The following is a 19538-nucleotide window of genomic DNA, read 5'->3' as shown; positions in this document are numbered from 1 at the left end:
ACCTGAAACATGTATGTGCCTTTGTGTCTTGGTTAAACAAAAGTAAATTTCAGTGGACCCCTTTATCAGAAAGTCCACTTGGTCTCTGTGTGTGCGTGCGTGTGTTTGTGGTATTAATTTAGGAGCACAAAACAGCAAACATCCAGGACCCAGAAAATCAAGCTAAATTCTCTTTCAAGACCTGAAATTTGCTAAATATGTTTTACAGTTTAAAAAAAAAAACAACTTGTATGTTGGAAGTAATAGATGCATATTAAACAGAAAAAATGCAGAAATGGTAAAAGGTGAAAAAGCCTTGTAGTCCCAGTATCAGAACAAAAGCACTGTCTTCATGCTGTTTCCTTCTGGTCCCTTTTCAGAGGGTTGGGGCCACTGGGGTTGTCATGCTGTGTGTACACATCTGTACTGGCATCTTTGCTCTCAGTGCATGAAAATGTTCTGACTGAATTCTCACAGGGCTGCAGATAGATCCACAGTTGGAAGGTCCCTGTGCTGCAAAGGTACGTTCCGATGGAAATGGGAGAGCGAGGGGGCCACCAGGGCCTCGGGTGTTGATGGAAAATTAGATCGTCTGCTCACCTTCTCACATCCATTACTGGAGGCATCTACAGTTGGCCCAGGGGAGGCGCCAGGGCCTCCATGACTGTCCCTGGCCCGAGAGGTTCCCCCAGGGCCCCGGGACTTCCTCCTGGGGGTCTGGCTTGGGCGCTCTGCCTCTCTGCCCGGAGTGTTACATGTTGCTTCCCCCCACACCTGAATTTGGCCGTATCCCCAGGGGCCTGAGCCTTCTGGCTGCTGGGACCCTTGCCGGCAGGCAGCTCGGGCTGAGCCGTTGCCTTCCGAAATGCCCTGAGCTGCTGGAGAAGCTGACTCTTCCCGGTACAGTCCCTGTGACACAAGAGAAGCAATGTCCATCAACACCACGTGGAGCCGACCTCCTAATGCGTTGCCACAGAAACAGGACATGAGCAGGGGAAAGCCAGAGCGTGTCCGCTGCTCCTCAAGATGCTCAGAGTAAGGACTGTGGCTCCCAGTCCTTGCCGAGTCACAGAGCACGTCAGCGTGTTCTAGGCTTCTGGGAAGAAACCCGTGTGACTGTTCTCAACCCAAAGTTTTCTACCCTCCTTATTCCTGTAATGCCTGGTCACATATCATATTGGAGAAAAGCTGCATTAGACTCTGATGTTCCCAAAGGCTGTGATCCATGGGCTCTGCGGTTCCAAAAATGACAGAGACTGCAGAACACACGACACAGATTCACCCCGTGACCGCGGCGTGGCCGTGAAGGACTTGAGCCTTCCCTGAACTGGACGTTTCACTTAATTGACCCAGGCCTTTCGTTTCTGGCTAACAAGCATCGCTTGTTCCACCCCTGTACTTTCTCTCCACTTCCATTCCCATCGCTAGTAGGGGGCAAATCAATTTGAGAGCAGTTTTTCAGGAAGAATGTAGTTATCCCTTCTCGAGAGTGAGCTAAGGCGTCCCTGGGGCTGTCTGGAGGACAGCAAGCCAGGCCAGACGATGCTGGGCTACCCTCCCCACCGCCCAGAGCACCCCCCCCGCCCCCACACCCCCTCCTGTGCTGGCCCTTTGGGTGCAGGACACAGAGCTGAAAGCACCAGAGTTAGCTGTGCCAGGCGGGTGCTTGCTGCTGAGGCAGAGGGGAGCATCCCCAGGCGGCGGGAGCCCCCTTGTGTTTACCGTAGCCTGGCCGGGCCCCGCTGGTCTCTCAGAGCTGCTGTCTCCTCTCCTCCCTCCTCCTCACTGTCAGAGGAGCTGGAGATGCAGCTGGAGCTGCAGCTGGAGTGGGAGCTGGAGCTGAGGGAGAGAAAAGGGGGTTGCCTGGACATGCCCCAGGCTGCCCCCAGACTTGGAGTGCCCAGGCCTCCCTGGTGACCCAAGACAGGAAGATGGGCCAGGCAGGCAAACCAAAGCCCAGACAGCTGAAACCAAAGGGCTGCTGGGCTTCCTGCAGGTGGTGGAGGGGCACAGCCAGGGCCAAGGACCCCAGCCTAGGTTATGCCTGCTTAGGGTTCTGCCTGGAATAATTGCCCTTTGCTCCAGCTCCTCCCTCGCTGTGGGGAGGGCCTGCTGCTGCAACCCAGTGGGACTGTGGGCCATGCTCAGTTCCCAGCTAAAGACACTTCTCAAGTGGGCCGTGCTCCCAGGACCTGCCTGCCAACATGGCAACGCGAAGCAGCGGGTTTGCTGCGGGGCTGTCACCGCTCACAGCCTTTGTGCTCCTACCTTCCCGAGGACCCCTGGGCTGATGGCTTCGTCAGCCGCAGATCCATGAAGACGGTGGGAGGCTCTGCTGGGCTCCTTAGCCGCATGTCTTCCGCCAGCCTCAGGCCCAACTCGGCGTGGATGCCCAGCCCCTTAGAAGCACTTCTGGGATGAGAGGAACAGGGGGCAGAAGTCACTTGCTAGTGATCACCCTGTGACCTGTGCTGGGCGCCCCTGTGCAGGACTCTGAGGCAGGTCCTGAGGTTTAGGCCAGGACTGCCCAGTAGAACTTTCATGATGATCAGACGTTCTGTATCTGCACTTTGCAGTATGGTAGACACTTGCCATAAGTAGCCATTTACATTTACATTTCAGCTAATTAAAGTTAACTTAGAAATTGTTTGTCAGCTGTACCAGCCACATGTGGCCAGTGGCTGCTGACCAGACAGTGCAGGCCTAGGCCTTTGTACTGGACATTTGGGTTGTCAGGGACAGAAGCCCGCTCCAACTAGCTCAGGCAAGGGGCTTACTGGCTTTCAGATTCCTCAAAAGAGTGGGACATCCAGAGTGTGAGAAGAGCAGGCGTATAGCTGGGCCTTAAGGGACCCCAGGGCCCTGTCCCCACCTCTGCCCAGCCCATCCTGCCCCCCAACTTCAGCCTTTCTCACCATAGAAGGCCTGGCTGGGGTTGGATGCTCAGAGCTGGCCCGGTCAGTGGTGGCTGGAGAGGCAGGGCCCTACTCCGGGGAGGCTGTGTGGATGGTGAAAGGAGGGTTCCCATGGGGTGGGGAAAGAGCAGGTGCTTTGGGGCTTGAATCCCAGCTCTGCCAATTATGTCCTAGGCAAGTCAACTTCTCTGAGTCTCAGTTTCCCCATCTATAAAATGGGGGTAAAAGGAGAACCTACCCGATCACATTCCTGAGATGAAAGAAACACACATCAAGTGCCCCGCCCACAGTCGGCCCAGTAAATGCTGAGAGAAGCCAGTTCTAGAGAGGACAGGGGCCGTGGCTGGCAAGGAGTCCCACCTGCTTCCAGCCTCCTCCTGCTTGCTGTCCCGGGGCGTATCAGCAGGCACCCTCCGGGCAGAGGAAGAGGCTCTGGACTGCGCGGCACACAGGAGGCCGAGCTGTTCCATGAGCCTGTCCTGGGTGCTCAGCTCAGTGTGGTCTGCGGGGAGGGAAGACGCTGCTTAGTGGGGACACAGCCCCCCTTTGACTCACAGCAGCCTGAGCTTCAGGAGCCCTCACGGATGAGCCGGGCTTATGCACGAAGAAGTGCCGGGGAGCAGCCCTAGGCCCACCCAACCCTCAGCTGCTCATAGCCTTTGTGCGGCCCCACTCCAGCTCCGCAGGGCAAGGGGCACCGTGTCTTCATGAGCAGGGAGCTGGGTGTGAACCCTGGGAAGGAGGAGGCACCTCCTGTTAACAGTGTAGCCCACTTCCCCTCTCCGGTCCCACGTGTCAGAGGGAAGCATTATTAATAGTCCTGTGTGTTGCTTCTTAAAAAATGCAATAGGATCATCTATAGATTTTTTTTCACCGGTATATTTTACATCTTTCTGTGTTGAGATATATAGACTAGATGGATGGATAGGTTCGCCTCACTGAGTTGCAGAGAATTGTGGGTGGCTGATTAGCTAGGCTCCTGTTGAATCCTGCATTCGGGCTGTTTCCACTTTTTCACAGTTATAAACAATTCTGCAGTCAACATCCTTGACCCACTTGGGTGAGGGTGTGTTTAGGACAGCCTTTTCAAGTCTGATCGAAGGCTTATTATGTGTCTTTAAGTGGAGAACAGATCTGCCACATTTCCTGCCAAAAAAGGGGTGCCGACTCCAGTCCCCCAGACCTGCCCCACCTTGCAGGAGGGTGAGTTTCTCAATATCCTGCTCTCAAGGGTTATATTACAAACAAAACCCCATTTAGGGGTTTGGGTATAGCTCAAATAGTAGAGCATATGCTTAGCATGCATGAGGTCCTGAATTCAACTCCTAGTACCTCCTCTAAATAAATAAATAAATAAATAAATAAATAAATAAATAAACCTAATTACCTCCCCCCAAAAATAAAGACAATTTTTTAAATTAAAACAGCACCAGGGGCTGTCAGCCACAAAGGAGCCTTTGCTCTGGAACTGGAGGCCAGAACCCCTACATTTCCTTTGCCTCAGACCTGCCTCCACTCGCCTTTTGTGGGCCAGAGGGCTGGGAGGGGACTGGGAACTTTATTTTACAAAACTGCTCAGAGCCAGGAAGGCCACACGTGCAGTGTGGAATCCCATCCCTGGCTTCCTCTGGTAAATGAGGAGGCAGTGGAAGTAGGATTGTGTTTAGGATCTGGCTGAAGGGGTGCAGAATTCAGGGTCACTCTGCTTCCAGAGAGAAAGAGAGGAAGGTCTGAGGAGGTGGGGAGGGGGGAAGTGCCCTGGGTTGAGGGCAGGGACTGTGTCTGAAAGGCCTCTCATATCCCCAAGGCCTGGCCCATCCTGGGATGGAGCAGGCAGTCATGTGTTTAATGGATGGGTGAGTGAGTGAATGAATTAATGAAGTCTTGGAAGCACTGGCAACTGGGTGTGCAGGCAGTGAGGGCCCAGCAGCAGAGAGGACATGGCGAGCTGCAGGGCTGCCTGTACCCAGCCCACAACCTGATTTTATTAGGGCGCTCTAGAAGGAGTTGCTGTGGGGGATGCACTTGGGCCCCCAGCATTCAAGGTCAGACCTTGGCCCTGGCAGTGGTTGGCTGCCCACCACGCGGCTCCAGGTGCACCGTCTCCCTGGTCGTCCTCTCGCCCTGTCAGACTCTGAAGGACCTGATCCAAATCCCACTCTTCAAGTTGCTGAAATAATTAAGGTGGTGATTAGAGGCTGCCGCAGGGCTCCGGGGGCATGAGCACCTAATTTCACAACTGCTGTGACCCCCACGGCCCCCGGAAGCCATCTTGGGGTGTCCTGGGCAGAGACCAGGGCTGAGAGCAGGTGACCGGCTCACTCACCCCAGTCCCAAGGATTGCAGAGAACCCCCTTGCCCTCCTTCAGGGTAGGCAAGTCTTACTTTTCTCGCCACCCACTCCCTATGCCTTTTTTGGGCAATACTTTTCTTTCTCGCACGAAGGCATTGTTTGACTTGGATGAAACCCAGTGTCATTTTAAAACTATTCAGGTTCATACAGGTTTAAAACATTGGGAGGTTAAAATGTTTTGCTTTTTGAAGAAACAGATGGTTCAAGGCAGGTAGGTGATGGGCTGGAGGCCTTGGAAGAGGGTGCTGGGGGGCAGTGGTGTGATGAGAGGGGGAGGACGTCAAACAGGAATTAATGTGTCTTCTGTGTGGCCTTGCAGCTCTTTGTAGCCCACAGGGGTGGGAAAATAAAAGGGTTCAGGAAAAAAATGGAGTTGATAGAATGGAATTGGTGAAAATGACCTCCACGTCCACCTTGATGTCAGTTTTCTCTAAGTGGTTAAAAAAATTGTCAAGATTTATAAATAAGGCCAGAAAGAGAATTTTGTGACATTCCAACTTCACGCAGGAGCATCTTCTAGGGAAAGGCTGGTTTGCGTGGTGGACTGGGGCTCACTTAGTTTACAATTTTGTACAACTGACAAGTGTGACAGCTTTCTTTTCCATCCAGTAGAGCAGATAACCCCAAAGGCACCAGTTCAGTTGCCCTGGAGGCTATGACCGATTTGTACTTAGCGGAGCAATTTAGTTTCTGCATTCCTTTCCTCTACTCCCCCTGCCCCATTTTACAAAATCCCAGCTTCTCTAATCTCTTTAAATCACCTTTGTCATCCTGTTGGTTCTCTTGTTTTTTTTTTGTTTTTTTTTTTGTTTTTTTTTTTGCTGTGGTTGCCTATTTATTATTTATATGGTTCTCTTGTTAATGAGCTAAGTAAATACAATGTTCACAGGGGTTCACGATTTGTATGAGAATGAGAACTTGAATGTTTGGAAAACTATGCTTTGTCAAAGTCTGTTCTCTATTTCACATGTCTTTATGATCAGGCTTGGGATTCGGTTTTATTGTTTGTTTGTTTTCTGTTTTTAAAGAAGGCTGGGGTCTCTTTGCTCTTACTCATTCTCTTTCACTCTACTTCAGGATGGTCTGTCTGCTGGGACAACACACCCCTGAGACTGGTAGCACTGCCTGCCTAATGGTGGACCCAGTGCCACAGGCCCAAGGTCATTGCTATAGACTGAATGTCTGTGTCCCTCCAACATTCATGTGTTGAGATCCTAATCCTCAATGTGATGGTGTTTGGAGTTGGGGTCATTGGGAGGTGATTAGGTCATGAGGGTGGAGACCTCAGGAATGGGATTAGTGCCCTTACAAAGAGACCCCAGGGAGCTCCCTCACTGCTTCCAGATGAATCAGGGAGCATGCTCTCACCAGACATTAAATGGGATGGAGCTTTGATCTTGGACTTCCAGTCTCCAGACTGTAAGAAATGAACTTTTGTTGTTTAAGCCCCCAGTGTATGAGATTGTGTTATCGCAGCCCAAGGAAACTGACAGGCACAGTGGGCTGGCCCTCAAGTTGGCCCGGGGAGGACCCACGCCCCAAGGAAGCCTGGGCTGAGGGGACGCCTACCTGGAGGGAGAGCACCAGCAGTCCCTCCTGGGGCCGCTCTGGTGGCATCTCCTTCACTTGAGTCAGGTCACAGCAGGCTGGATCCCAGGCATCCCAGGTGACTTTGTGAAGTATGTCTTTCTCCATCATCTTCCTTCTCTCCCTCCGGAGGGCTCTGTGGCTGGCAGAGTCGGAGCCTTCCTGGGCCAGTGAGGCAGCGGCTGGGGGCTCCGTCTGCAGGCCTGCTTCCTGGGCAAAGAGGGTGGACTTTCCCTGTGGCCACCAGGGATTCTGCAATCCGTGGGTCTCCGCAGGCATCCTGAAAAGAGAGTGCAAAGGCCCAACACAGGCCCTTCCTTCCAGGGAGGCTGAATCCTGGGTCCCTGCGGTCCACTCCCTCCAGGCATCTGGGGTGGGTCCCACAGGCCACGCAGCTGGCTAGGGAGAAAACAGGCGTTCTCTGTTAGCAGCCTCAAAACATACCACAGGGAGTTGTTGTGGCGATAGAAAATGTATAGAACATAAAAATCTGCCATGTTAACCATTTCCTCTTTTTGGACCTCGTGCATGTTAACCATGTGCTCTACCACCGAGCTACACCCTCCCCCCAATCATTTTTAAATGTATAGTTCAGAAGTATCAAGTACATTCATTGAGTTTTGCAACAATCACCACTGTCTATTTCCAAAGCTTTTTCACCCCCCAAAATAGAAACCCTCCCCCAGCCCCTGGTAAACTCTCATCTACTTTTTGTCTTTATAGACTTTCCTGTTCTAAATATTTCACTGGAATAGAATCGCACAATATTTGTCCTTCTGTGTCCTTCACTTAGCTTAATGTTTCTAAGTCACCCACGTTGCAGGATGTATCAGAACTTCGTTCCTTTTCATGGGTGAATAATATTGTGTTGTATGGTTGGACCTCATTCTGTTTATCCATTTTGTCTGTTGATGGACACTTGGGTTGTTCCTGCCTTTTGGCTGTTGTGAACAGGTACACAGCTGTTAGAGGTGGGCAAGATGACCCCAGGCCATTTGTCTCCAGAGCAAGCCCACGGCCTCAACTCCTGTGAGCTGATACAGACTTTCCCATCCCAAGATAAAAAACAATCGTCCATAAGAGTTATCAAGGTAATTGTGGAAATGAAGAAAACACAAAATAAAGTGACGTGGACATGGTTCCAACTGAACTAACCAGGGGTCTTGGCAGTCCTGGAAATTGTTTGGGGTTATTTCAGATATGTTTCTAGGCTTGGCTGAGGGAGTGGGTGACTTCTGTCATGGTGCTGGAAGGGGACACGCCCTGGCTCTGTAAGATGACCGTGTGTCAGTGCTTGTGCTCAGAACTGGAGAATCTCCATCTATACCCACTCTGTCCAAACTCCAAACTCTAGCATGGCTTCTACCAGCATAAGGCTAGGATGACCCCAGCCCCTGTTAAAACGCCTGCCTGGGGATGTACTCAGTGCCGCCAGGAGGATTTACTATTTGTTCTAGCCAATACCTGATGCTAGGTCCCTGACCTCCCTCTCTTGGAGCATTTACTAAAAAGGGCTTATAACTGTGAATATATGTCTCTTACAACCCAGAAGTGTCTCTCATGGACCTGAGAGTCATTCTCTAGAAATGTACAAATCAGGAAGGACAAGACCTCTGTCTCCGTTCTCCGTGGGAGGATAGGCTCCTGACTTCCACACCTGCCAGCCAGCAGACACACCTGGTCTAATCGCCTCTTCACTGCCCAGCTCTTTGTGATTTTTCACTTTTCTGACTCTTCCAAGCTCCCTCCCTCGTTCTCCCTTGGAAACACCCAGTCGCCTCTGCACAGATCAGTTGGAGCTCAGCTGTTTCCCTGCTGTCAGTAGTTACAGAATAAAATCTCCTTCCACCACTTTAACTAACGTTGGCCTATGTATCTTTGGCAGCCCTGCCGCCCATTCCCCTGGTCACTGAGTGATAGCTAGTCCTAACAGTTATAACTGAGCTAGGCTCCCCTGGACAGGCCTGATGGGTTGGGGGCCTGCCCAGTGATAAAAGCCCATTGATGGATCCTATTCATCAAGGCAGCAGTTGATTTTAAGCATTAAGCCATTAATTTTCAGCAGGAGTTCTTGGTCTTACCTGGGGCCCTGGGAAAGAGGGAGACAAGATAGAAAATTCGCTCTGACATTTGGCAATGGTTGCAGCTACGATAATTAATTACAGAGCGTGCTGTGGCATTTTTTAGTTTCCTGTGTTTATCTCACCTCCCCAGCCAGGGGTACCTCTTACCTCTGAATCCCCACTGTTGCCCTTATTCAATCAACAAATGTTTAGGGGAGTGCAGGATTTTGTGAGCAGCCAGATGACGCTGAAGCCAGCTGGGGTAAGGGAGGCATTTATGACAGTAAATTGTGACAATGGTTCAGATAGCTCAGGTAGAAAATGGGTCGGCTGGGAGGTGGGTGTGTGTTTGTTGAGGGGTCGAGGGGAAGAGCAGGGGGCAAAATCAGATAGAAAATAAAGTCCCACCCCCAGTCCTAAGTATGCTGGGCTCCTGGGGGTGTGATGAACACAAAGCTGTTAGATGTTTGGTGGCTGAACTCCTTGGCTGTACCTGGAGAAAGGCCCGGGCGTGCAGAGACACTAGACCAGGGCCTTTAACCTCCTTAGACCCACGTTGCTGTTAGAGTCCAGTGAGGGCCATGGACACCCACACCCACACCCTATTCTGCTGGAAGGGTCCCAGCTTCGTGGATCCCCACAGCTGGCATCCTACAGACCTCAGGAGGAGACCCTGAGGTAGTGACCAAGGCCCCTGCAGAGTCTTCAGCCAGTTCCTCTGACAAATCTGGAATCAGGGCAGTTTGATTTCGCTGGAAGATGAACAGCTCCTCTTCCTCACAGTCTGACTGTGGACAAATGAGAGGGCTGTGGATTATACAGCAGCAGGCAGGCAGGAGGTCCTCAGCTTCCACCTGCCCTAACCCTGCCCCACCCCATCCAGCCCTGCTGCTCTCTGGGGAGCTGTCTGTGGAGATCAGTTCTCTCCCAAAGGGCCTTGCCATGGTGGTCCCTGTTGCTGACTTAGAAGTGGGCTTGCAGCACCACCTGGTGGAGGTGAAATCCAGGACTCCTGGTTCTACAAGTACCTGCCACCCCTAAGACCTTGCATACAGCAGATGCTCAATTCACGCCTGGAACTGAATGAACAGGGCAGTGAGGTGGCAGCTGAAAGAGCAGAGTGTGGTCCTCCACTCCTCTGTGACAGGGAGCCATGGTACTTCACTTACGTGACACTGACCTGATAAGTGCTAAAGTTGTTCTTGGTCAGCATCATGTTTGTCATGGGAGGAAAGTGCACTGGGGGGTCCAGGAAGATGTCAGAAGAAAGCACTTGCTTACCAAGGAGGAATCCGAGTCCAGGGTTGGGAGCTGCTCCCTGACGGCCTCCATGATGGCGTCCCAGGGAGAGGACAGTGGCAGCCCCACATCTTTGTCTTGGGATGTCATGGGGGTTGGGACTCAAGGGATGCTTCTCAGCGCACCATCATCCAAGGAGCCTTGCAGAGGATATGGAATGAGTGGGGCTCCCCTCACTCAAGAACTCAGGGGGCTGCCTTTTCAAAGCATATACCACCCCTTGGGGAATGAAAACAAATTGGCAGATCTTCCATTCCATTTTCCTTCTGGTCTGCAGGTTCCTGTTACTGAGTGCCAGAAAGTGCCATGCATTTTGTGTGTGTGTGTGTGTAGTGCAGTATGGAGCCTGCAGATGTATGTATATAATGTATACAGTGATATATTAATATATAGATGCATGTACTGATATATAATGATATATGTACTTGATATGTAGGTATATATATATGATACATAGAATGATACACATATATGATATATACAGATACCTGCAAACTGTATATATATATCCCATATAACATAGATACTATTATTATCTACATTTTATAGGCTCAAAGAGGTTATACCATTAGTAAAGGCAAAGACAGAATTTGTATCAAAGTCAGAGGGGATTTCAAGCCCGACTACCCTTTACTGCCCCCTTACAAAAGGAAAAGACTAGAGATGTTTTGGAGTCCCCAGGAAACTTTTTTGGTGTTAACACTCAAATTAACCCCTTATACCCAGGCACTTAACCAACACCCCCCACCTTTAATCCCAGAGTCTAACAGGAGAAAGGCCAGTCCCTCAGGGGTCAAGGGGGCTTAGAAATGTGGGGTGATGGTGCTTCAGAGCCAGCATTCAGAGTACTTGTAGCCTGAGAGGACTCTGTAACTATAAAATGAGAAAAGAACACTCCTACCCCAGCCTGACCCCTACCAGGGAAGCAGCAGGAGAAGTGAGTGGGGGTTTCTTGTTTTTTCTGTGCTTACAGGAGCAGGGGCAGGAGCTTGGTTCACCATGGCCTGGGAACGGCATGATGTGGACACATCTGGTATATATATCAGGGGTGTTCTCTGGCTGCAGGGCAGATCAGAGGGCAACAAAATCACTTGGATGAAGTGGACTGCCAGAGACTGATAAATTCTTCAGGAGGACAATGCAATAAGGGAGGAAAAGGCTTTACAGGCTGCGGGAAGATCATCTAAGAACTCAGAGGAGTGAAAATTGCCCAATATGTTTGGAGAAGATTTCAGTTGTTGGAATATGCGGTGCCAACGAACCAGGCCGTGAAGGGTCCTCAGGAGCTCCTTCACCCAGCAGACAAGGGGTACATCCTGCCAGGTTGAGGAGCTCCTCTCACCCAGCCAAAGGGCAGCTCCAGTCCCTCCGAATCCTGACTCCGCCTCCACGTCCGTTTCTGGGCTGCAGCCCGTTAGCCCCGCCCTGGCCCCGCCTACCGCCGGGTTGTTATAACAACTAGACGCCAACTTCCTCCCGGGTCAGGCTTTTAATTCTAAAGCTCGGAAACACGAAAGCTCATCGCAAGTCCTCCCACCGACCCCCCAGCCCCTGTTTCTCTGCTACCCCGTCCAACTCCCAACGTTTATCTCTACAGCTGCGGCAGGCCCGAGGCCACTCACCTCCGGTCTCAGCCTCCCGTCCCCGCGCGGTCCCGACAGGGCTATAAACAGCCTCCGCAATTACTGAGGCTGTTGCCGCCTTCGGATCCCCGCTCAGCAGACTCTTATGTTACTGAACTGCCAACTGCTTTCCACCACCGCTCCCCCTGCTCCTCTTTCGGGACTTGGCGCGTCCTGCCTCTCCTGAAGCAGGACTGGTTCTCTGGCCAGTGGAGGGGCGGGGCAGGGTGAATTCTCCCTGCTCATTGGCTGCCGCGGACGTCACACAGCGAGCCGGGCGAGCTGACCGGAAGGTCCGGGTGCGGGACAAACTAATTCCACAGCGCCGGGAGCAACCCCGGGGACCTGCGAGCGTCCCGGCGTGCTCCGCGCCTCCCACAACCACTTCCGGGGCGGGAGCGGGGCCGTGGGGTCGCGCGCTGTGGCGACGGCCCGCGCGGAGGGAGCCCGGGCGGGCACGGCTGAGGGAGCGCAGCGGCAAGCGGCCACGGCCTGGCGGCGTTGGCGGCGCCCCAGGGCGGCCTGGGGCCTGAGGCCCAGCGCAGGTAGGCTCCGCGGCGGCCCGGCCCCGCTTGGTGCCGGCACCTGCTGCCCGCCCCCGGGGCGTCCCAGCCGTGCGGCTGGCTCGCCGCGTGAATTTACGACTCCGAGCTTCCGCTTTGCGGCTGAGGAGCTGGGAGCAGAAAGCCACGTGCAGTGTAGGGTTACTGGGAGGAGGCGCCAAGGGACGTCAGTGCCGTAGGTGCTCGGGTGGTTCCCTAGGTTACCCTCCCCGGGGCCTGAGAACGAGGTTGGGAAAATACTCCGGTCCCCGGGGAAGGCCCACGCCCAGGGGCGGGACGGGGTGCCCTCGGGCTTTTACAGAACTCCTCCCTGGGGGAGTGACTGTCGACCACCGATGTCATTTTTATTTTTAAGTTTAATTTTTTTGTTTATTTTAAAAGTAACGGATAATTTGCGTTTTATAGAACGGTCAGAACACAAAGGTAGAATGGAAATTAAAAGATCGAATTCCTAGTGCCTCTTCCTGAAGATAAGTTCTGTAGCGATATGCAAAAGACATTTTCTACAAGTATACCGTGATATGTGCGTGCGTGAACATTATCATTTTGTTCATAACGAATACCCATCATTGAAGAGCGTCTGGCACGTGGCACGTGATAAAGGAAGTAACAGCTTCCTGGGTCCTTGGCATCTGCGTTCTCCCTCCATGGGCCCCTTGAGTGGGAGTCTGGTTCTGATTGCCCCTCATAGCTCTGCAGAGTGTCAGACAAGTGAGCCTCCAATGAAAGAGATAATATGGGCCCCATCATCGAGGAGGAATTCGGAGTAGAAGAGATACACCCAAAGAAGACTTGAGGGGTGTATTAAAAGGGGAGCTGAACTGACACTCAGCTTGTTTGGATTCCTGTCAAGGTTCTGTGGCCACCAGGACTGTTCAGGTTAGGGGTTCCCCCCTGCAAAGTGAGAAAGCTGGTTGATCTCAGGCCCTGCCAGTGTGGGAGGTGGTTTCAGGAAGGAGAGCTTTGCACTGAACTACAGGATCCCTCACATATACAAATATTCTGGCCAAGGGCTAACACATTTTCTTTTTTCTTTTTTTGTAATTCTTATTTTTTATTGAAATATAGTTGATTTACAATGTTTCAGGTGTACAGCAAAGCCATTCAGTTATACATATATACATAAATATATATTTTTTCAATTTCTTTTCTATTACAGCTCATTATAAGAAATTGAATATAGTTCCCTGTGCTGTACAGTAGGTCCTTGTTGTTTATCTGTTTTACATGTAGTAATAGAACAGATTCTTTATCCCACTGATTGGTGGCTTGTTTGTCGTTTGGCCATCTTGGCTGTCACCTGGGGCTTGGAAGCCTTCTTTAGGAGAGACTGAGGTGCTGATAGCACCTGTGAGTCACTCTCGAACCTTCAGGCTGTCTGAACTGGATGTGGCTTTCTTTGTTTTCTCCTTCTCTTCCTTTTCTGCCCTTGCATCCTTGTTCTTTCCCACCCAGAGTAGAATAGGAGACAGATGTCCAAAATGTGTCAGATAAATGTGTCGCATTCTGGACTAAGGGTTCTACTAGGCAGCTGATGACTTGGGCTTGATTGCTTAGTATTCCCAGAATGAAGTGCTCTTCATCCTAGTGCTTGTTGTTCCATCTCAAGGAAAGTGTCACCCCACAAATTTACCAGTCTCTCTCATTCCACTTTCAAGGGGGTCATAGGTGGATTCCTAGTCAATTAGCCTTCACTGAACATCCTGGTTTCTATGCTGTTGTTTTCATTTTTTTCAAAATTTGTTTTTAAAATTTATGTACAATAGAAGTAACTCATTTTGATGTTCAGGTCTATGAATTTTGATGAATAGGTAGAGTCATGTATCCACCAAATGAGATACAGAACAAGTCCATCACCCCCAAACTGCCTCTTATACCATTGTGGTTCCCCCACCCTGAGCCCCTACTATCACTGATCTGTCCTCCACCCTTTAGTTCTATCTTTTCTAGAAAGTCCTATAAATGGAATCATACAGAAGGCAGCATTTGAGTCTGGCTTCTTCCACTTCGCACAGTGCGTTTGAAATTCATTCATGTGTTGTGTGTATCAGCTGTTCATTCCTTCTGCTCATGGCTGAGTAGCATTCCCTTGTATGAATGTGCCACTGTTTGTTTATCCATTCTTCCATTTTTTTAATTAAAAATGTTTTTATTGAAGTATAGTTGATATACAATGTTGTGTTAGTCTCTCGTGTACATATATATATATATATTTTCATTATAGGTTATTATCTCCCATGTTTTTAATAGTAGCCCTTTGAGATACTATGTCCCCATTAGACAGTGAGGACCTAGGTTGGAGATGCTAAATTTTGATCTAATTCCAAATCCAGGATTCTTTCCCACCACACCTAAGAGCTGATTTAGTCCACTGACCCAATTACCTTTTCTTTACTGCCCATCCAAGAGGTTGTGAGGCTCCTTGAGTTCCCGGAGGATTCCCTTTCTAGAACACCGGTCCTGGGGATTGATGAAGGAAACTATACGCCACAGTTTATGACTCATGATATGCGTTCCTCTTTTTCTGCCTAGTGACAAGCTCACCTGTTTTAGCATGATGGAGCTGCCCCAACCGTAAAGTATCTAAGGAAAGGAAGCAGTCTCATCAGCCCCAGGAGTTGGCTACATTGGGCAGCCCCACTAGGGCAGTGACGTAGCTGCCCGCTACAGTCAGGAGTGTGACCATCCTGTTTCACTCCCTGGACAGCCAGGAAGGAGAGACCTACCCAACCCCTGCGCCTCCCTCCACAGCGATGTCGGAGCTCAGCGACGAAGCCAGCGAGCCAGAGCTCCTGAACCACAGCCTGTCCATGTGGCACGGGCGGGGGGCGCAGGTCAGCCGGGAGGAGCTGGCCGTCCCTCTGGATCTTCACACGGCGGCTTCCATCGGCCAGTATGAGGTGGTGAAGGAATGCGTGCAGCGGTAAGAGATCTTGGCAAACATTCCTCCTCCTCGGAGTTTTGAGCCCCGTGGTTCAGATCCCAGGTAGAGCCACCAGTCAGAGCCAGCGGGGCCTCTTAACACGTGGATAGAATAATGGCTGCCCCTCTTGGCCAGTTGTCAATGACAATTTATGCCAGACGCCAATGAGGAAGGCTGTTTTGATTCCTAGGAAGAAAAAGATGCCTTAAACTTTTTTTCATTTAGGCTAGAAACTTCATTTCAGGCTTAACTTTAACCAGGGTAGTTTTATGGTTTTCCCTAAATACAGAAATGCTCAGAGAAACAAAACAAAAATAAAGATGGAAAGCAATGCCCTCCAGCCTTCTTTTCCCAGAGGGGTCATTTTAATCCCTCACACCTCCTCTCCCCTCTGACTTCTGCCGTGGAGGAGGAGGTGAGGTTTCTCTCCCCTGGAGGACTGCACTAACCACCCATAAGCCGTTTTTACAGCTCTTATGTGCATGCTATGTCCTGCTACAATGGCAGTGGCCCTCGGCAGTGGCCCTTAGCTCCTTCTTATTCAGAGTACACTTTTGATGCTCAGTGTAATTTTTGAAAAGGGATCAGCCTTCTCATCTCCACCCACTTTTGTCCACTACACTTTGTGCTCACTGTCACCATCTCATTAGTAACTTGGAGAAACAACCTACGTTCATACCTACCTGGGCCTTTTCTAGTTCCATTCTGGGGAGCCAAAGCACAGCCTCGTAGAAGCCCCGTTTCTGGTTCCTAGGTCATAGCCATCACTTACAAATATCTGGCCAGTTGAGTAGAGGTGCACTTGGTACCCCTGTACCAAGTGGATGTGCAGGCAGCCCATACCCCTGACAGGGTCACCACCTGTAGCCCTGCTCCTTTGGCATTCTCAGGCAGTTAAGCCTTTGGGTGTGTAGTAAAACCCACAGTCCAGAATGGCTCTGCAAAGGTGAGGGGCAGCATTTGTGTTCTGATTGTGGTAGTGGACGCTGGTGCACAGTGAGCACACACTTGGGACCCGGGGAGGGGCTGGACACATCAGAAGGGAGGATTCGGCTGAAGGGGGCATGTAAGAGCCCCAGAGGTGCTCTGCCAAGGGGTGGGCTTCTCTGTGTTCACATGGAATTGTGTCCCACCAGTGGAGTTGGTGCAGTGAGGATGAACTGGTCTCCATGCGGCTCTCCCAGCCAGTGGCAGCCCCTGCAGCGTGGAGTCAGGCCCTGTAGAATGGTTGTGTGGGCCAGTGCCAACAGCAGTGTAGAACATGCTAGCAGATGGAAAATAAATGTCTAATGTTGCTTAGTGTGCGTACCTGGAACAGGCCTGAACTGTGGGGGTCAGTTGTCACTTGGTAACTCCGCTGGAGGCTAGGACTGTGGAAGAGGAAAGGCTGGGGCCTGAACCAGGTAGGATGCTTCTGGAGAGGGTTGCTATTTCTGTACCCTGATCCCAGACTCTTAGTTGGGGAACCCACATTTTTTTTTTCCTGAATTGTAATGGAAATCAGTGAGGAAGGTAGGATTTTTTGGTCACGGATTTTCCAAGAATGTTTCTATATGGTGGAGGGCAAAGGAGAAATCATTTTCAGTGGGACTTGTCCGTTATCTGAGTCCCTTCTCTTTCCTCTCCCCTTTGCACCAGACTCACAGACTCTGGTCTGTTGGTGGAAGGTGGTCAAGGCTCCAGGTCAGCGTTTCTTAGCCTCAGCACTCCTGACAGCCTGAGCCAGGTCATTCTGTGTTGTGGGGCCGTCCTGTGCACTGTAGGGTGTGAGCACTCCTGACAGCCCGAGCCAGGTCATTCTGTGTTGTGAGGCTGTCCTGTGTACTGTGGGCTGTCAGCACTCCTGACAGCCCGAGCCAGGTCATTCTGTGTTGTGGGGCCGTCCTGTGCACTGTAGGGTGTGAGCACTCCTGACAGCCCGAGCCAGGTCATTCTGTGTTGTGGGGCCATCCTGTGCACTGTAGGGCGTTGAGCCCATCCCTGGCCTCCACCCACTAGATGCCAGTCACTTTTCCTTCCCAGTTGTGACAACCAAAAATGTCTCCAGGCCCTGCCAACTGTCCCCTGGAGGGCAAAATCGCCCTTGGCTGGGAACTATCTATGTAGCTGGTGGGAAGAAAGAAGAGAATTGCAGCCTTGGGATAGGAGGAGGGCACAGATGGGAACCAGCAGTCAGAGGAGGCAGACACACTCAAAGGTGTTTGCAGAGGCAGTTGCACAGCAAATATAGCCATCTCCTCTCCCCCGTGACACCTGGGCTGGCGGGTGCTGCTTCCTGTCTGCCCTTCCAGCTCTTTCTCCTGGCCTGGCCTCGCCACCGGCTTGGGTACACCTCCCATGTGAGATGGCTGGCAGGTCTAGCATGTCTTGCGTTTGTTTAGGAGAGAGTTAGATTTGAATAAGAAGAATGGTGGTGGCTGGACCCCGCTGATGTATGCCTCCTACATTGGACACGATACCATCGTGCACCTGCTGCTCGAGGCAGGGGTGAGTGTGAATGTGCCGACCCCGGAAGGGCAGACTCCGCTGATGCTGGCTTCCAGCTGTGGCAACGAGAGCATCGCCTATTTCCTCCTCCAGGTGAGCTACAAGAGGCTCAGGCCAGAAACCCGAGGGCCCCCGGCCGCTCTGCAGAGACGTGAACCACTGCAGGCCACAGTGTGAGCATGCGTGTGCGCATATAATCACTTCCATTCTTCCAGCGTGACAGCCTGGAGGGCGCCCGCCCCACGCAGAGGAGACAGTGCCGTAACGAGCATTCTGTGTTCTCTTGAAGCAAGGTGCTGAGCTAGAAATGAAGGACATTCAGGGCTGGACGGCCCTCTTCCACTGCACCAGCGCCGGGCACCAGCAGATGGTCAAGTTCCTTTTGGACAGTGGAGCGAACGCCAATGTGAGGTGATTACCAGGTCTTAAGTGGCCTGAGGAGAGGGGCAATCACGTCTGACTCTGAGGAGGGCAACTGACAAGGCAGCTAAGGCCAGAGTGCAGGGTGCCCCTACCTCGGTTTGACAGATCAGGACAAAGGGGTGGAGGGGACAGTCCCACCCAGACGTGGAGGCACAGAGATCATCCTGGCTTTTCCATGCACCTGTCAGGTGATACTCTGTGCAGTCCATGAAGCTCTCTGTGCCTCATTTCTTTATCTGAAAACAGGACATAAGTACCTGTGTCAGAGATCTGTCAGAAGGATCACACGTCCTATTGTGTGCCAGGGGCCTGACTTAGCAAGTGACACTGAATTGACATGCGTTAAGTGCTAAATCCTTTCTCTTTCTTGCCTTCTGTGTGTCTCAGATGAGGCGATGCTTTGAAAACGGTCACGAGTTTTATAAGCTGGAAATAGCATTTTTGTCTAAAGCATGTCTTGATGAATAATCCTCTTTCAGCAAACAAAGCACGTACCAACACAGCATCCACCTGCCACTGCCCTAGCTGGTGTCATCTGTTGTACCACACTGTAGGGCCATGTGCCCCTAAGAAAGAAAAAAATGCTGCTGATTAAAGTGCTACTCGTTTTTTGACGTTCTGACTTTAGTGATGCCAAAATGTGAAAACTGTGGGTCTTAGAACAGATAAAAACAGTAGTTAGCTTGATTCTTATCTTCTGGATCTGAAGCAAGTGAAGACTGGGAGGCACTCTGAAGACCGGGCTGAGTTAACTGTAACCAAGCACAAAAAACAAGCCTCAGACACTAGGTGTAGTAAGGGCAGGGTGGCTTGTCAGCCCTGGAGCCTTGGGGAGAGTTCCTGGAGGGTGTTGAACTCTGGATAGGTGGATAGGAGGCACTAGCTGTCTGTGAGCCAGGAAGGGTGACAGCTGCTTTTTGCTTGTGATTAAGTGGAGATTCAGGCGGTAGCAGGTGGAGACAGTTTAGAAGGAGCAAGGATGGGAGACAGATTACTTCTGCCTGGAAGAACTCTCTGCCACCGATATGACTGTAGTCTCGATCTTGCAGGGAGCCGATAAATGGATTTACCCCTTTGATGGAAGCAGCTGCTGCTGGACATGAGATAATTGTGCAGTATTTTCTGAATCATGTAAGTGACCCTGTTTATTACCTTATAATTTAGTCAAATCAAGTGAGGAATCGTATCACTGAAGTATAAACTATAACAGAATTTGCTCCTGCATGGAAATAACTGCTCTTCATCCATTTATTCAGTATATTTCCTTGAGTATCTATTGATGCCAAGTAGTGAATGGTGCTTAGGCATTAGGGATACAGAGGTG

The 19538-nt window shown here is 51.1% G+C and overlaps 2 protein-coding genes across 7 annotated transcripts in view; one reads left to right on the top strand and one right to left on the bottom strand.

Annotated features, from left to right (window-relative positions):
• Nucleotides 1-157: 157 nt before the first annotated feature.
• DNAAF8 (dynein axonemal assembly factor 8) lies at nt 158-12036 on the bottom strand. Of its 5 annotated transcripts, none has more exons than XM_072942611.1 (10): nt 11819-12036; nt 11168-11255; nt 10179-10336; nt 9557-9685; nt 6817-7233; nt 4947-5064; nt 3255-3396; nt 2248-2391; nt 1702-1818; nt 158-888 (listed from the first exon to the last, which is right to left on the bottom strand). In XM_072942611.1, the coding sequence occupies exons 3-10, from the start codon at nt 10284-10286 to the stop codon at nt 606-608; spliced, it is 1458 nt and encodes a 485-aa protein (XP_072798712.1). In that variant the 5' UTR covers nt 10287-10336; nt 11168-11255; nt 11819-12036; the 3' UTR covers nt 158-605. The 5 variants fall into 5 exon arrangements, with proteins under 5 accessions (XP_072798712.1, XP_072798713.1, XP_031542838.2 ...); XM_072942612.1 differs by lacking the exon at nt 11819-12036 and adding an exon at nt 11459-11539; XM_031686978.2 differs by lacking the exon at nt 11168-11255.
• Nucleotides 12037-12128: 92 nt separating this feature from the next.
• ANKS3 (ankyrin repeat and sterile alpha motif domain containing 3) overlaps nt 12129-19538 on the top strand; it is a 25579-nt gene continuing 18169 nt past the window's right edge. For both annotated transcript variants that reach the window (XM_072942610.1, XM_072942609.1), the window contains exons 1-5: nt 12129-12363; nt 14914-15304; nt 17686-17884; nt 18081-18202; nt 19264-19345. In XM_072942610.1, coding sequence (XP_072798711.1) covers nt 15135-15304; nt 17686-17884; nt 18081-18202; nt 19264-19345 — 573 coding nt within the window. In that variant the 5' untranslated portion in view covers nt 12129-12363; nt 14914-15134. The remainder of the gene's footprint in view (nt 12364-14913; nt 15305-17685; nt 17885-18080; nt 18203-19263; nt 19346-19538) is intronic.

The sequence above is a fragment of the Vicugna pacos genome, chromosome 18 (genome assembly GCF_048564905.1).
Source record: "Vicugna pacos chromosome 18, VicPac4, whole genome shotgun sequence".
In the NCBI taxonomy this organism is placed as follows: domain Eukaryota; kingdom Metazoa; phylum Chordata; class Mammalia; order Artiodactyla; family Camelidae; genus Vicugna; species Vicugna pacos.
Note: the sequence above shows the minus strand (reverse complement) of the source record. Positions and strands in the feature narration are given on the sequence as shown.

What these genes read in the sequence shown, in the direction of transcription:
- DNAAF8 (XM_072942611.1), bottom strand. Translation starts at nt 10,286, where the DNA reads ATGACATCCCAAGACAAAGATGTGGGGCTGCCACTGTCCTCTCCCTGG. An exon ending in TGCTGGTGCTCTCCCTCCAG is followed by an intron (nt 5,065 to 6,816) that starts GTAGGCGTCCCC and finishes TAATTATTTCAG; the next exon opens with CAACTTGAAGAGTGGGATTT. An exon ending in CAACCACTGCCAGGGCCAAG is followed by an intron (nt 3,397 to 4,946) that starts GTCTGACCTTGA and finishes CCCTCCCCGCAG; the next exon opens with ACCACACTGAGCTGAGCACC.